Source organism: Venustampulla echinocandica (assembly GCF_003357145.1).
Source record: "Venustampulla echinocandica strain BP 5553 chromosome Unknown scaffold_0, whole genome shotgun sequence".
NCBI lineage: Eukaryota > Fungi > Ascomycota > Leotiomycetes > Helotiales > Pleuroascaceae > Venustampulla > Venustampulla echinocandica.
The window spans coordinates 122,077-136,647 of record NW_022474205.1 but is presented as its reverse complement, the minus strand read 5'-3'; the positions used below and the strand labels follow the sequence as shown (position 1 = coordinate 136,647).

The following is a 14,571-nucleotide window of genomic DNA, read 5'->3' as shown; positions in this document are numbered from 1 at the left end:
AGTAACGCCAGAGCGGAATAATATTTTTAGGGATGTTCTGTGCGTTGGTTAGCTATCTGAGGTTGTATCTATTGACACTTATGGGGGGAAAGTGCTCTACTCACGTTGTCACTAGGCACCCTCTCAGCTCATCTTCCTAAAACCAGCCGGCGTCGTACAGGATAAGTGTAATTGTGCCGAAACAGCATCTTGCTAACAACATATCCGACATAATTTTGTAGGAGGGGTCCGATACTGGGTTCGAGATAGCTGATAGCAAGTATAATAACACACTACCACCTAGCCGGCAAGATATTCAGAGTGCTTCGGACCACTCAGATCGTTACTATTATAGATTTAGGATGGGCACCATCGATACTCATCATCACCTCATTCCGCCGAAGTTTGTTGAACGTAGGTTGAAAACAATCCCCAGCAATATGCCTTTTTGCTGAATATCCCTAGTGTGGAACGCGAATATCGAAAAGGCTCGAGGTCTCAGGCTGCCTTCGTGGACAGAGGAAGGCACCCTTCAGCTAATCGAGCAAGTCGGGATTGGCACGGCGATCATATCACTCGGACATCCCATCCACCCCTATGTTCAGGACGCCGCTCAGGTGGCCCCCATTTGCCGGGAGATCAACGAGTACACGGCAAAATTCCGAGACGCCCATCCCACTAAGCTTGGGTTCTTCGCGACGCTCCCGCCGCCAGACCATGTAGAGGCATTTATCCAAGAGACTCGGTATGCGCTAGACGAGCTCAAAGCCGACGGCGTTGTCGTCTTTAGCAGCTATTCCGGGCGCTACCTGGGCCACAAGGACTTTAGGGACATGTGGGAAGAACTAAATTGCCACCATGCAGTGGTCGTCATTCACCCCGACTTCGAGGGAATGGCGCCCATCGAAGAGCCGCGTCTTTTGGCGGCTCCGATCGTGGACTGGACACATGAAACGACGCGGACAGCGATCCATTTGATCACAACAAATACGATTCGAGAAAACCCCAACTGCAAAATCATCCTCTCTCATGCGGGTGGCACTTTACCGTACGTTATCGAGCGAGCAGCAAACCTCTGTTGTCGACTTGGCGTCGTAGACAAAACGGTGGAGGAGTTCGTCGACGAAGCGCGGTCGTTCTACATCGATGTCGCGTTTAGCGGCCACGAACCGGTGTTGAAGCTTCTGAAAGAGTTTGCGAAGCCGGGTCATGTTTTGTTTGGCAGCGACTACCCCTGGGAAACCGGAGAGGTTATTAGTAGTCAATTAGCAGCAACAGAGGCGGTTTTCCAGGAAGAGACGCGTGAGGCGGGCTTGAAACTCTTCCCACGACTCGCGCAGTACGAATAGGGAGCAAAAGAGAGTCCGGAAATGTAGCTAATTGAGACGAGACTTCCGCGTCTACTTCTGCATCGATTGAATCAACTTGACTTGATACCACACTGCCAGTGTATGTAGAGGTAGAGTGGCGGCATGATTCCAAATTCGTGGCCTATCGGGGTGATTACGTGTTGAATTCGATATCGGAGATTCGTTCGTCCGCTTTTATTTTTACCAGTGCTTACCTTAGGTACCTCGGTACCTACCAATATAATACGGCTATGTCCCCATACTTCACTCCAATTCAGTCACTCCTTTCACCAGCTTCAAGCCCCCCCTTACAACGTCAACATCACCCGAGATCTTGGAACTTGATCTGACACGGAGACCCCAGTGAGTGATCCGTCCTCAAGAAGGCAATTGAGAAAAAATACGTATGTAAATGATGCATGGTTTTGGCAGGGTTAGTGCACTGGTGGGAGAAGGGGCGGGCTGCAAGCGGTAGAGTGGTATACGTCGATGTTTAGCTTCTGCCCATTAGCAACTACGGTCCATGTAACTCGAAAGCACATGCCAGACGCTTTCATCTTCAAGATCTACTAGGATATATTGCAAGAGTTCAAACCGCTTGCTTAGGGACAGGCCATTCTGTTGGACTAGACGTATTCCAGTTCGTTGACCTGAAACATAAGAGACCGAAGGGACCAAGTTTTTAATTATACAAGGGGTGCCTTCTTCCATGTTGCCCCAACTATCTAACACTCAGAGGATCTTGTGAGGAGGTTGTGAAGGCTAGTGGGAAGAATCTGGGGGAGTCGGTGGATTTACCGAATGACAATTTGGCTATCCATTGCCAGGGCCCGTAGGGTAAAGCCATTGAATTGCTGATATTCAGCTTTGCATAATTGATATCTAGAGGTACATAGGATGGTAAATGGGCGACAAATGTACCTACCTCAGTTACGCTCGAGTATCAACCCGGTCCCCTCAACATATATACCCTGGTATATCCTTTTTATAGATACTTGCAGAAGGGAGCACTCGATGCTGGAGCCGTGTTGCAGTTGTGGATTTGGTCCAGGGGGCAAATTATAACCTATCATCCTACCGTAATGCGGCTTATTATTCGACCACTTCTCCTGTTATGATATGTCTATAAGCGTTGGACATAACCATGCAAACTTCCAAAAGTCAACTTTTCTATTCTTGTGCTTGGTGTTTATATTTTCCTTTATAGAATACTGAGACTTGTATCAAGCCACAGATTTGTTCCCGGATCAAAAACAAAGAGGTTCTTGTGAGGAAGGAAGGGTCAATGTCCGAATTGCCTCAACTGTGGGATACATGTATCCAGAGCTTGAAAACCCGCCGGCTTCCTGCATATGCCGTTCAGAGATGAGTGCAATTTTGCAAAAGACCCAAACCACCCCTGTTGACGTCACATACATCTTCGATCTGACTGAACACGTTGTCGCCGCGTTCCAAGGTTCCTGTCGTTGCAAAGACTGCTGCTACCAACCCCCGCACTACACTCAAATGCTCTTGGAATCTGTAGCCCACCTACTGGACCTTTTCGACGTGGTATGGTCCAAAATCCATAACGATAAAGCAGCAATAGCATTCAGTCATCCTATAGTCCCACAGCATCCCAGCTACGAATCAACGCCGAGCCATGATCACAAAATCCCCGTGGTGACCGGACACCAGGCTTTAGCTACTGTTGATAAATTCGTCCTAGATGACTCTGAAAAGACGATTCTAATACAAGAAGTTCTTCGAACGTCAACAGCATCAGTGAACAACATTATGAAAGACATTCATTACCGAAGGTCGCAAGCTATCATGGTATCGGGCTCTAAACGACACCCGCCGGCACCGACGCACTTCGATGGGTTGATAGACTTGTCAGGCAGTCTCCTAGAAAGGACTTATTCTGCAGTGGCAAGGTATGGGAGTTCTTCTGTCCTGTGAATAGGGGCGATAGCTAAGAACCGCGAGACTGATTCAAGCTAGAGTGCTACGAACTCAAGTCAGGCTTTTCAATACTTCAATTTCTTTAAAAAAGAAACCGGGGATCTGCTAAGCCCGGTTGGTCAATCTCGCCTATTAGTCAATGGGCCCTCCAATTAGTCAATACACCACCCCATACGTCAATTCAATATATATTGACTTTTGGGCCACCCCATTACTCAATATTGACGTATCGGATATATTAACACCCTATTGGTCAATTTAATATACAATTATTAGGTTCCTGCCCTACCCTCCTGAATTGCCTTAGCCTTAACTGAAGCCACTTTTGTTCTTTTCGCCCGTACAGCCTGAGCCTCCCTTTGAGGCTCTATCCTCCTTTTGCTACTAGTACGACCTGCAGCTTGTTGTACAGAGACAGTACTACGATTATTAAATAACTGAACAGCTTTATTAAGCGTAATACAGTCCTTTTTGTRTACYGCGCCTGTTTTGGGAAAGTTGGAGTATATATCCTGACTATGGAGCTTATTCAAAGTCCCAGGGGAATGAATACAGGTCAGCTGACCCCATTGTGTAAGTAGAATATACCCCTAAGACTTAATTAGTAATAAATAAAATAATAAGAATATAACTTACTTTATACTCTTTTCGTAATACCTGTACAGGTATTCTACTTACCTCATTCCCTACCCTTAGCTTTTTTGGGATCTGTAAAGTAGCTACCTCCTGATCACTATACTCAACTACCTGCCYCTTTTCAGCYCTAACYATACRCTCAGCTGTAACTTTATTATACTCACTTACTCTCTTATTTAATTCAGAGAGTAAGTGCTCCTCCTCAGCCTGARGCTCCTCCTGATTGGCTATACCTAGCTCACCCTCCTCCTCCTCATCAGTACTCTCTTCAGCAAGCTCTCTGTTCTAGTTTTGGGGCGAGATATTCGGCCAATTAGGAGGCTCCTTGCCAAACTATACTTGGTATGGGGTAATACCTTTTGGTAAAGTGGAAGGTCTAGTTGTATTAATTACCCAGGCAATAATAGAGAGTAATTTTGACCATTCTTTAATACCTATATCACCCTGCGCAGCCTGTAGCCGGGCTTTAAAGATCTTATTGGCCACTTCCACGGATCCTTGGGTTTGTGGGTAGTAGGCTCGGCCCCTGATTGGCTTAATTACCTTCTCTTTAAGAAAGTCTTCAAGTTCCCCTTTAAATTCAGTTCCATTATCAATTGCCCTATACTTTATTAGCTTATATAATACTAAAGATAGAATAGAGCTACTTACAGCTTTTTTGGGCACCTATTACTGTCTAACTACGTCCGTAAAGGGGTAGCCACTTCAAGGGCTGTCTTACCCTCCAAGGGCTACAGCCAAATATACCTGGAAAAGTGGCACTTAAGCTGCGCAATCCAGTAGTACGACCCGTCGGCCATAGATCGAAAGTCAATTAGATCAAGAACCATTCTCTCTCCTAGATAGTGCGATTTGATTAGCTGAAGGGGAGGCTTCCCTTTTTGCTGTATAGTTCTATTACATTGAGCACATCTTTGTATAACCCATTCTACGTCCTCCCGTGAGATACTGTAGTATAGTTGCTGCAGGCGTTCAAATGTTGGTTTGACTTCTATTTATTATTAGTATAAAGTTTATATATAAAGTTACAACTTACTATAATGTAATAGTTTTTCGTGTGTAGAACAGATAATTTCAAAAGTATCTGAGTAACAGACAGTATACCTTGCAGGGTATAGATTACCTGACTTATCCACCCCACCCCGACGATAGATTTGACCTTTTTGAAGCTCAAAGTTATCCAAACAATAGTACTTTGTATTAATCTCCTCCTGCCTTTCCTTTTTGGAGAGCCCTTGAGGCCCTGCCTTTGGGTTCTCCAAATACCAACGGTAGTCGTACTACTTACAGCTAGTAAGAACCTTCTTTGATTCTCCTTGAGCAAGGCGCTTATCCCAGGCCTCCTCAATCTCTGCTGACCAATTATCTGCTTTCTCCTGGCCAGCAGGAGCTTCTGGGGAGGAGGGGAGAAAGGAAATGTCTGAGGTATGGACTAATAGATTAGTAATATCAATATATTGATCATGGCGGCCGTATACCCTGTTACGTGGAGTAAAAGGGGGGGTGGAAGTGGAAGTGGAAGCCATATTGGTATGTATAAGTGGAGGTAGAAAATAATTGATTTGGATAAGTGGGTGGAAATGAATTACAAAGTTGTACTTTGACTAGAATTTGATGATAGGTATAGTACTATTTATTAACAAACTATCATTTTCTAGAGAATAAGAGTATTTGGAATTAATCCAAAGGTAAAACTAACTATTTTCCTGGAAGTGCAGATCCCGTGATTTTTGTACATGGAAGTGGAGATCCCGTGATTTAAGCCCCTTAAAGCCCCCCTAATTGACTGATCGCTGTATTAACTAACGGGCTATGATTGATAATCCTATTAATCAATATGCCTTTAATATACTACCCTAGAAGTCAATATATATTGAGTAATAGGGTGGTATATTGGTTAATGGGGAGAAATTGAGGTATGGGGTGGTATATTGACCAATTGGAGGGTCCGATTAGTCAATAGGCGAAATTGACCAACCGGGCTTAGCAGATCGCAATTCCTTCAACAGGAAAAAGTAACTATGGGCTACATCAGAAGAGGCCCGATTGACCGGAAAACCACAATTATTTCCTAGACTTGTCTTTAGAGGCGTCTCAAGCCAATATCAAATTCGTGTTCTAGTGGCTATTGGGAATCGTGATGATTGAGCGACTCATCCACGGCTCCAACAACCCATTATAGCCAAGCCCTTTCAAAGTAGCGCAACTTTGGCGCAGTTTCCAAGGTACATTTACTACGATGAGCTGCTCATTACTTCATCATATGGATACGGCTGACAGTCTGTGTTGAAAGTCTATCGCTAGAAATAAACTATATGGAACTACGAGAGATTCTGTGAAACAAACTTTTAACCCTCCTACATGCAAGCAACCTACCATAGCACTCTTCCGGTGACCCATTCATTGCATCAAAATGAGACATTCAACCCATAACCTTCAAACATTCAAAGCATCAAACAAAAATCGATAACCAGGTGCCACCTGTTCGTCCCATTTACCATTTCCGGGCTTCAAATGCAAGTCATGGATATGATGTCCATTCTTAACCACCAAAAGCCCAGACTTGATCCCCCTCTGACTCATTTCCTTATGAAATTTCGAAGCAGCTTCAAACGAAGCAATGTTATCTTGGTCGCCATGTATAATGTATGTAGGTACATTGTACTGCCCTGCTTGCAGGCGGGCTGTCGGACAGATTGCTGCCTGTCGCTGCAGGCTGGGCGGCTCCCACAAAAGCTTCTCAATATTTCCTTCGGCGCCAGGTTGGCCATTAAGCATCAGAGATAGACCGTACTCCCTAGGCTCTCTAAAAAGCGATAGCAGAAGCTCAGAGCGCAGATCTCCGGACTTGGCCCAATTGAGTTCTGGGGAGTCCCCACCGTTTATACTGTAATTGCTGATGGGTTCCGATATGTTAGCCTTTAATATTTGCTCCCTCGTCATGCTATGAGGGATAATCGAAGCTCCACGATTAGTGAAAGCGTCCTTTGACAGGAAGTCTGTGGGAGCATAAAACGATAGAATTGCTTTCGGTGGAGTTTCCCCTGCAGCTCCGACTGTCCACGCACTCGACATTGCAAGGTGACCTCCAGTAGACCAGCCGATAACTGCGATCCGCTCTGTATCCAGCGCGATTCCCCTGTGGCGTAGAATGGATGGGAGTATACTTCTTGCCCAACTAAATGCATCGCGGACATCCGTCATTGCACCGTCAACAAGGTTGATCTCAGGGCAGAGCCGATAATCCAGGCTGATTGGCAAAATACCATTCAAAAGCAGATATGCCGTTTGAGCGGGGCGGATGGCCGTTCTCGAAAGTGTCATGTGCCCGCCGCCATGAAGCATCAGGGCAATGGGCATAGGCGCTGTTTTTGCAAGTGTTGGTACAAAAATGTCTGCTTTTATTTGAAGGGTACCTACCTCCTTGTAAACCACAGTTTGTTTCTCATGGAGGTTGGTCGCCTTAGGTAGCATGAAACTTTCACCAGAGGGGTCAGTAATCAGACGATTGCAGCCAATGAGCAGTTGCTGCGTGTTAGAATCTTCGGTGGTTCCTTGAGAAAACAGTCCGGAAGAAAATCCAGCTTTTCGAAAAGCAGTCATCCAAGTTTCGGCGGGCTGCAATGGGTAGGACAAACCACAATCGGCTAACCACCAACCTTCAAGCATTCCAAAAACAATGTCATACCAGTCGATAATGCGTGTAACTTCGGAAAGCACCATAAAACCGTCGTTATTGAGCATATCTCGTATCCGGCTTGTCGTGGCAGCCTTGTCACTTGTCGCATGCACGCAATTTGTGCCGATGATGATGTCGAACTTCCCCTTCATATGCGGAGGGACAGACTGTTCAAGATCGAACTTCTCGAACGACACCCAGCTGTACTGCACAAATTTTTTCTTGGCCTTTGATACCATGGTTGAAGAAACATCTGTGAATGTATACTCGACTATAATACCCGAGGCTGCAAGACGATCGACCAGTCTTGCGGTCGTACCTCCAGTCCCAGCACCAACCTCTAGAACTCGCAATGGGGCAGGCTGTGGCCCATTAGAATTACCTAGAGAGCCCATAATAAACGTCACTAGTTGGTCCGTTAGAGTAGAAAGCATCGGAGAATGTCCGTAATATTCTTCGAGAATCTTGCCGGAGCCGGCAGTCCCAAACAGCAGTCTAATCGGATCAGCATCGCCCTTGAGGCATTCTGCCAAATTAGAACCAGTGATGGCCATTAACTGAGCTTCAATTGAATAAGTTGCATGTTGGTTTATGAATTCTTGGTGTAGTTCAGAAGCAGATGGACTCAGAGCTGACTTTGCGCCACGGCAAATAGTTGCATTCTCACGGTTGATAATACCGTGCTTTTCTAAGATGTCCCATAGTCGCTGGACTATTTTCGAGTGCTTTGGCAGATGGGTGATATTTGGCACGCGGTTCCCTTTCTCAAGAGACGAAAAGTCTACTCCAAGAGTTGTGAACGCTTCGAGCACATACGCAAGGACCAACTTGTCCTGCTTAATTGCCACATCATTCCAGTAATTTTGAAAACCCCTATTTCTCGCCGCATTTTCGAATTGAGCATTAGAATAATGCAGTCCAGCTTGGGGGTCCATTTTAATGTACAGCTTCTTGCTCTCTATTGATGAATTCGACTTCGATGACGAGGATTGAGGTATGCCATCGGATGTGCCATGTTTGGATTCGGAATGGGCCACAACGTCCCTTGAGTTATTGGTCTCCCTAGCATCACCCGATACTCCGAGGGCAGCGAGTACTTCTTCAACCCTTGACTGTAGAGATATGTCGTCGGTGTTGAGTGCGGCTGTGGACTCGTCCATAAGGCCTGACAAAATTTCCGTTAGAGCAAGTGAGTCTACTCCTAGCTCCTCCAATGTCGTCTGAGCTTTGATAGATGGGGCAGAAACACCCGTAGTCTCAATTAACAGATCCGTCAACTTGTTTGCGAGGAGTATCGAGCCTCGCTGAGTTGGATCTATTGTCTCTGGGGACGGTCCTACCGAGTCGTTAACCCCACCCTGAATAGCCTGAATTTTCTCCTTGAGGCTTTTCCTCAGAGAAGTGCCATACAATCGATTCTCGAGTTCTTTAACGGTCATAGACAGTAAATCCTGACTATCAAGGATGACTTCATACGAAAATTGAAGTTCCCCTGCCATCTCACTTGCTGCCAATGAGTCCAGGCCCAAATCTGCAATCATAGCCTCGCCAAGTATACTGGAAGCAGCGGCACCGGTGTAAGTCTCAAGCATTTCTCGAAGAGTGTTTTCGCGAATGGAAGGTGGTGTCTCTATCTCGTCGTCACTCGACAAGGCGGTGCTCGTGTCTGAAGTAAGCCCCGGTAGTCTTTCAATGTTATGTGAAGTCGAGCTCGATAAAACACCATGATCGAGCCTCTGGGCTTGCTTACCACTAGTATTCCGGTTGACAGGATCAAGTAATCGCTCAAGTCGAGTTACATCAAGTTTAGCGAAGCGGCACCCGGTGAACGCTGCGGCGATAGTACCATCCTCTGAAAAGGCGAAAACATCTCCAATCGCCTGAGACGCGCTCGTTGGAGTGAACGAGGCGTGGACCGTCCAAGATCGGCAACCCACCATATCACAGCCTTTGCAAATCATTGAATTTTCGATCCCAGTACAGACCATGACCTCACGATCGTCAACCATGTCGCTAGTGTTCATCAGCAACCCAACTACTTGAATGAAGTTATCCAAAGACACAGCATCACAAACCCCGGCCACAGTGCTTTCATCTAAACCAGGTTGATCGGCCGGAATAGTAATTTTTGCAACGGCTTCGGTATCATTCATCAAAATGCTTGTAATACCCTTAAGGAACTTGTCATACGTGACCACCCGGGAGAAGAGGTCGTATGCACGTTTTGACAACATTCTTTCCGCGTCTTCATTTCCGGCAAGGGCCTCCATCCGTTTGCCAAGAAGCCTTGCCATCGTGTCAAGTTTTGAATCCGAAGATTTCATCAGCAGGCCTTTGGCATGAAGAGTAGTCTTCTCGTGGTTTGCGTTGTCTCGACTTATAATAGTGAATTCCCACCATTTGCCAGCGCTCTGTTCCTGAAGAGTTACCTCGACATGTTCTGCTCCAATGCCCAGAGGAGCTTGGATGTCTAGTCCCTCGAAGTCCAAATTCGACTTTTGCAGGCCACCTTCCACAATGTCAAGGGCCATTGCGGCACATTCTAGATAAACTGATGCTGGACACAATGGACGGTGCCTCACTGCGTGGCCAGAGACAATGCTCCTAAAACGTTCTCCACCCACAGAAATCTTGAAATGCTTTTTCTGCCCAGAGTTCGTTGTATTGGGTAGTAACGTAACCATATAGGGTCTGTTTAGTGGAGATTCTTCTCTTGTGGCCATTTCCGGTCGCTCCTTCAGCTGACGTTGTAGCTCAGCAACGCGATCAATATTATCAAGCCAAGCTGCAGTTGGATCAAACTGGTATGGAGGCAGCCATACCTGCTTGGGAACGCATTCAGTTTGCAAAAACGACCAGTGTGTTACATGTAGCGACGATTGCCACAAACCACAGATAATACGCGAAATGAGATTCGTGGCAATACCCTCGTCTTTTGTAGACATTGCATAGAAGAGGTGGCCATTGGACTGCGAAGTGGCCCTCCTTGTCATTGATATAATAGGCGTGTTCATACCGGCCTCGAGCCAGATGCATTGGCCATGTTTATGTTCGATCCGTTTCACGGTGTCTGAGAAGTATACAGGATTCCGTGCATGGTCCGACGGCATGTACATAATGTCAGACGGTGAAGAATCTTGGGCACATATCTCAATAGGAATAGTTGGCTCGTTCCAATCAAGTGAATAACTCACTTGATTTAGGTCTTCAAGGATCGGCTCAACCAGTCGGGAATGGAATCCATGGCTCGTGTCTATGTGCAGATACTTGATTGATGGCGATCTTAGCAGCAAATGGTTTTCCAGATCCGCAATCGCGCTGTGGTCTCCAGACACCACTTGACTTGTCTCAGAGTTATAGCAAGCTACCTCTAATTTGCTATTAGTGCTGGAAAGGTTTGTGCTAGCAATGAGTTGCTGCACGTCAGGTCGACTGGCAAATATAGCAAGCATCGAGCCCTTATCTTGGCCCCATTTCCTCTTCATCAAATCGGCACGAGCAGCAACGAGCTTAAGGCAGTCACGTATTGATAGCATGCCACTAACAGCTAATGCGGTCAATTCGCCCAAGCTATGCCCAACGATAGTCTTGACTTTTAATCCCGCATCGATCCAAGTGAGTGCGCTTGCGTACTGAATAGCCACAAAACCGGATTGCAGAACGACAATATCCGAGACGTTGCCGGTGTCAAAGACGGCCGGTAAAATGGGTGGGTGGCCTAACTCTTGCAGAATATTATCACACAGGTTCATATATGTCCGGAACGTGATGAAATGCTCGTATAGCTCTTTGCTCAGGCCGATAGTCTGTTTACTCTGTCCGCCAAACATGAGCACCACAGTGTTCGAAGTGGGTCTCTTAATCGTTGACTCCTGATCACTTAAGAGGGTCCTTATAAGCTCCGTAGTATCACATGCTTCAAATGCAGCATAGTGGCACTTGTGTCGTTGACGCTTTTCACTCAATGTGTAAGCAATTTCAGCGATGTTGGGCTGGGGAGTTGCTTTAGCAAGGTAGGACGCCAGTGATTTTTTATATGCCTTCAGGCTTGACAATGATGCTGCGCTGATGATAATCGGGTGTTTTAGACCGGGAATCGATACCGTATCGCCCTGTGGGGGGTTCGGTCCTTCGCAGCACAGAACGGCAGCATTTGAGCCAGCGGCGCCATAGGAATTAATCATAGCGGCGCGAATAGGAGCATCCCACACTCGCAGCTCCTTTGCAATAGCCATTCGGTCAGGCGCCAGGGCTGGTATTTTGGAATTCCAAGTTATATGACTGGCCTGGGGTGGTATGGCCTGATGGTCAAGCATGGAAATGACCTTGAGTAGACCCGCTACACCAGCAGCGGTTTCGCAGTGGCCAATGTTTCCTTTGATTGAGCCAATGTGCAATTCATCATTTCTCGTAGAGCTTCCAAAAACAGATCGAACACTTGCAACCTCGAGGGGGTCCCCTGCCTGTGTCCCTGTCCCGTGAGCTTCCACGTAGGTGACTTGATCAGGGCTCAAAACGGCTTTCTGAAGCACCTGTTTGTACATCTTGGCCTGAGCTGCAGAGTCCGGTATGGTTAAGCTACTGGAGAGTCCGCCTTGGTTGGTGGCAGCACTAGGTATAACAGCCATAATGTAATCGCCGTCTGATTGTGCCCTTTTCAGGGATTTCAGGACGACGAGACCAGCTCCCTCAGCTCGGCAGTAACCATCTGCATTTTGGTCGAATGGTTTGCATTGGCCTGTTGGACTCAAGAAGCCGGCTCTTGCCAGGTCTAGGAAATTGTTTGCTCCCGTCATTATGTTGATACCTCCGGTGAGAGCCATAGAGCATTCACCTCCTTGTATCGCTTTACAGGCACGATTAATGGCAACTAGGGAGGAGGAGCAAGCAGTATCAATGACCTCGGCTGGACCCGTCCATCCAAAGTAGTAGCTCAATCTACCGCATAAGAATGCTCTAATGGTGCCTGTTGATGTGTATGCAGTTGGCGGATGGGCATTCGTATTGTCGAGATACTCTATGAAGCTCGCTCCAATGAAACATCCCACGGCGTCACCATTTTCTCGCAAGTGAGATCGTGTGTAGCCGCTGGATTCCATTGCCTCGTAAGACAGCTCCAGCAGGATCCGTTGTTGCGGATCCATGTTGACCATCTCTCGTGGATTAATGCCGAAGAAGCTATTATCGAATCTTTCCGCACCTTCGATGAAATTTCCATAAAATTTGCGATTCTTGGTGAAATTTCCGGTTTGGGAAGCCCGAAAGCTACCATAGAGATCAAACCGATCGTGCTTTAGCTCCTGGTGTTTGTCCACGCCCTTTGAGATCAGGTCCCAGAGCTCGTCCATGTTTCTAGCGCCCGGAAGGCGACACGACGCACCAACAATAGCTATTGCATCCTCGGGGTACGAATAGCCGCCCAATATCTCACTACGCGCCCGCCGAGGGGGCTGGCTGCCCTTTCGCCCACTCCAATTTGTTTTTGCCATCCGAACGCCAAACATATTGAATGGCATTAGAGGAACACAATCTCCGATTCCAAAAGAGACAAGATTATGGGTGTCGATTCCAGTCCGGTTGAGGTCCGCGGCAACGTTTGAGAGAAGCTTAAACCATTCACATCGAGATGCAAGAACTGTTTTGACAATCTCCTCAGTCAGGGAACCTGCGGTAATACAATCGCCAGTCCGGTTTGACCTCACAGGAACTTGTAAAGATTCTGCTCGGGGAAGGTCGAGCAGAGCTGTCTCCCGGCATATGGCTACCAGTTCAGTCGCCAGATCTGCATTTTCTGGATTGTGTACTTTGCCTCGGATATCCATGCTCTGGACTAATAAGCCTTGCTGGTTGGCAAATGCCTGGAGGTCTGCCAATTGTTTCACTGGGCCCACTATGCTGACGGATTTGGGGTCTGTGATGGCAGAAATATAAGTCTAGCAATTATTAGCCAGTGTAAGATGTTGTATCATCAGTGTAGATGAGCACTTGCACGTGGGAACATTCCAACAAGCTCTTCAGCTTGACCTTCTCTTTTCAATCGGACCACTATCGTTGTGGTTCCCGGGATTCCTGAATCATCACCAAGCTCTGCGTACACTCCAATCGCATATGCGAGCCGAATCGCCGTGCAAATCAATTGTATGAGTTCAGGTTCGTTTTTTGCACAAGCAAGCGCGACGGCAGCTGGCAACCCTCCACAATACCCTTGAACTCCTCCAGAATCCCGAACCTGGGCAGTGAAGTCCGCATGTGTCATATCCCGGCTCTCCAGAAACTGAAAGTACTGAGTGATCTGAATGATGACTAGCCGCGGGAGAGCTACAATCCCAGAAGATGTGGAAATAACACCATCTGAGATGCCATCGACAAGCCACTCTATGAGTAGCTTCGCATAACGTGGGCCTTGTGAGAGCTGTGAAATCTCGGGGTTTTCCTGAGCGAGGATGGGCCATACATCCAGAAGTGTCGTAATATTTTGGACGATGTGTTGAAGGACATGATGATTTGTGATAAATGATTGTATCGAGTCAAGGTATGCTTGCTCTGGGGCCCTGCTCTGGGGACAGAAGACTGCCATAGAAACTGCCATGGTTGCAGCGTCTCCTTCGCCGTATGCCGTACGCCTGTATGAAAGCAAACCGGCAAATATAGTGTAAAGGTAGGATGAGGGATAAGGGATAAAGGGTAAGACGGAAGAGCGTCATATTCACCCTATTGCAGACGTGTGGTGTGGCGTTGACGATAACCATCTGTTCTCTCGCGAAGTATATCGCCGAGTGTGACTATCTACCGGAGTGGCCGAGGAACCAGTACAATAACTAGATCAGAGCCTGCCAACGACGATTACGTGCCAGATCATTATAATCGTGTCTTGGAAGAAGGGGTGTACTCCGTGCAGGGGTTGGGAACTGCAGACTAGAAGCTGCCAACACTTTCGGAGGGTTTCTCACACCCAACCTATCCTGTGTTACTGATGTTAACCGG

The 14,571-nt window shown here is 47.0% G+C and overlaps 3 protein-coding genes across 3 annotated transcripts; 2 read left to right on the top strand and 1 right to left on the bottom strand.

Moving 5' to 3' along the window:
• Positions 1-341: 341 nt before the first annotated feature.
• On the top strand, positions 342-1,328 carry BP5553_00028 (Uncharacterized protein; the record flags this gene model as incomplete). Its single annotated transcript, XM_032008651.1, has 2 exons — positions 342-393; positions 445-1,328. The coding sequence occupies 2 exons, from the start codon at positions 342-344 to the stop codon at positions 1,326-1,328; spliced, it is 936 nt and encodes a 311-aa protein (XP_031872705.1).
• Positions 1,329-2,693: 1,365 nt separating this feature from the next.
• Positions 2,694-3,269, top strand: BP5553_00027 (uncharacterized protein; the record flags this gene model as incomplete). The annotated part of the gene is made up of 1 exon (XM_032008650.1): positions 2,694-3,269. One exon carries the CDS (start codon positions 2,694-2,696, stop codon positions 3,267-3,269), a length of 576 nt encoding a protein of 191 aa, XP_031872704.1.
• Positions 3,270-6,344: 3,075 nt separating this feature from the next.
• Positions 6,345-14,176, bottom strand: BP5553_00026 (Uncharacterized protein; the record flags this gene model as incomplete). The annotated part of the gene is made up of 2 exons (XM_032008649.1): positions 6,345-13,520; positions 13,595-14,176. The coding sequence occupies 2 exons, from the start codon at positions 14,174-14,176 to the stop codon at positions 6,345-6,347; spliced, it is 7,758 nt and encodes a 2,585-aa protein (XP_031872703.1).
• Positions 14,177-14,571: the final 395 nt, after the last annotated feature.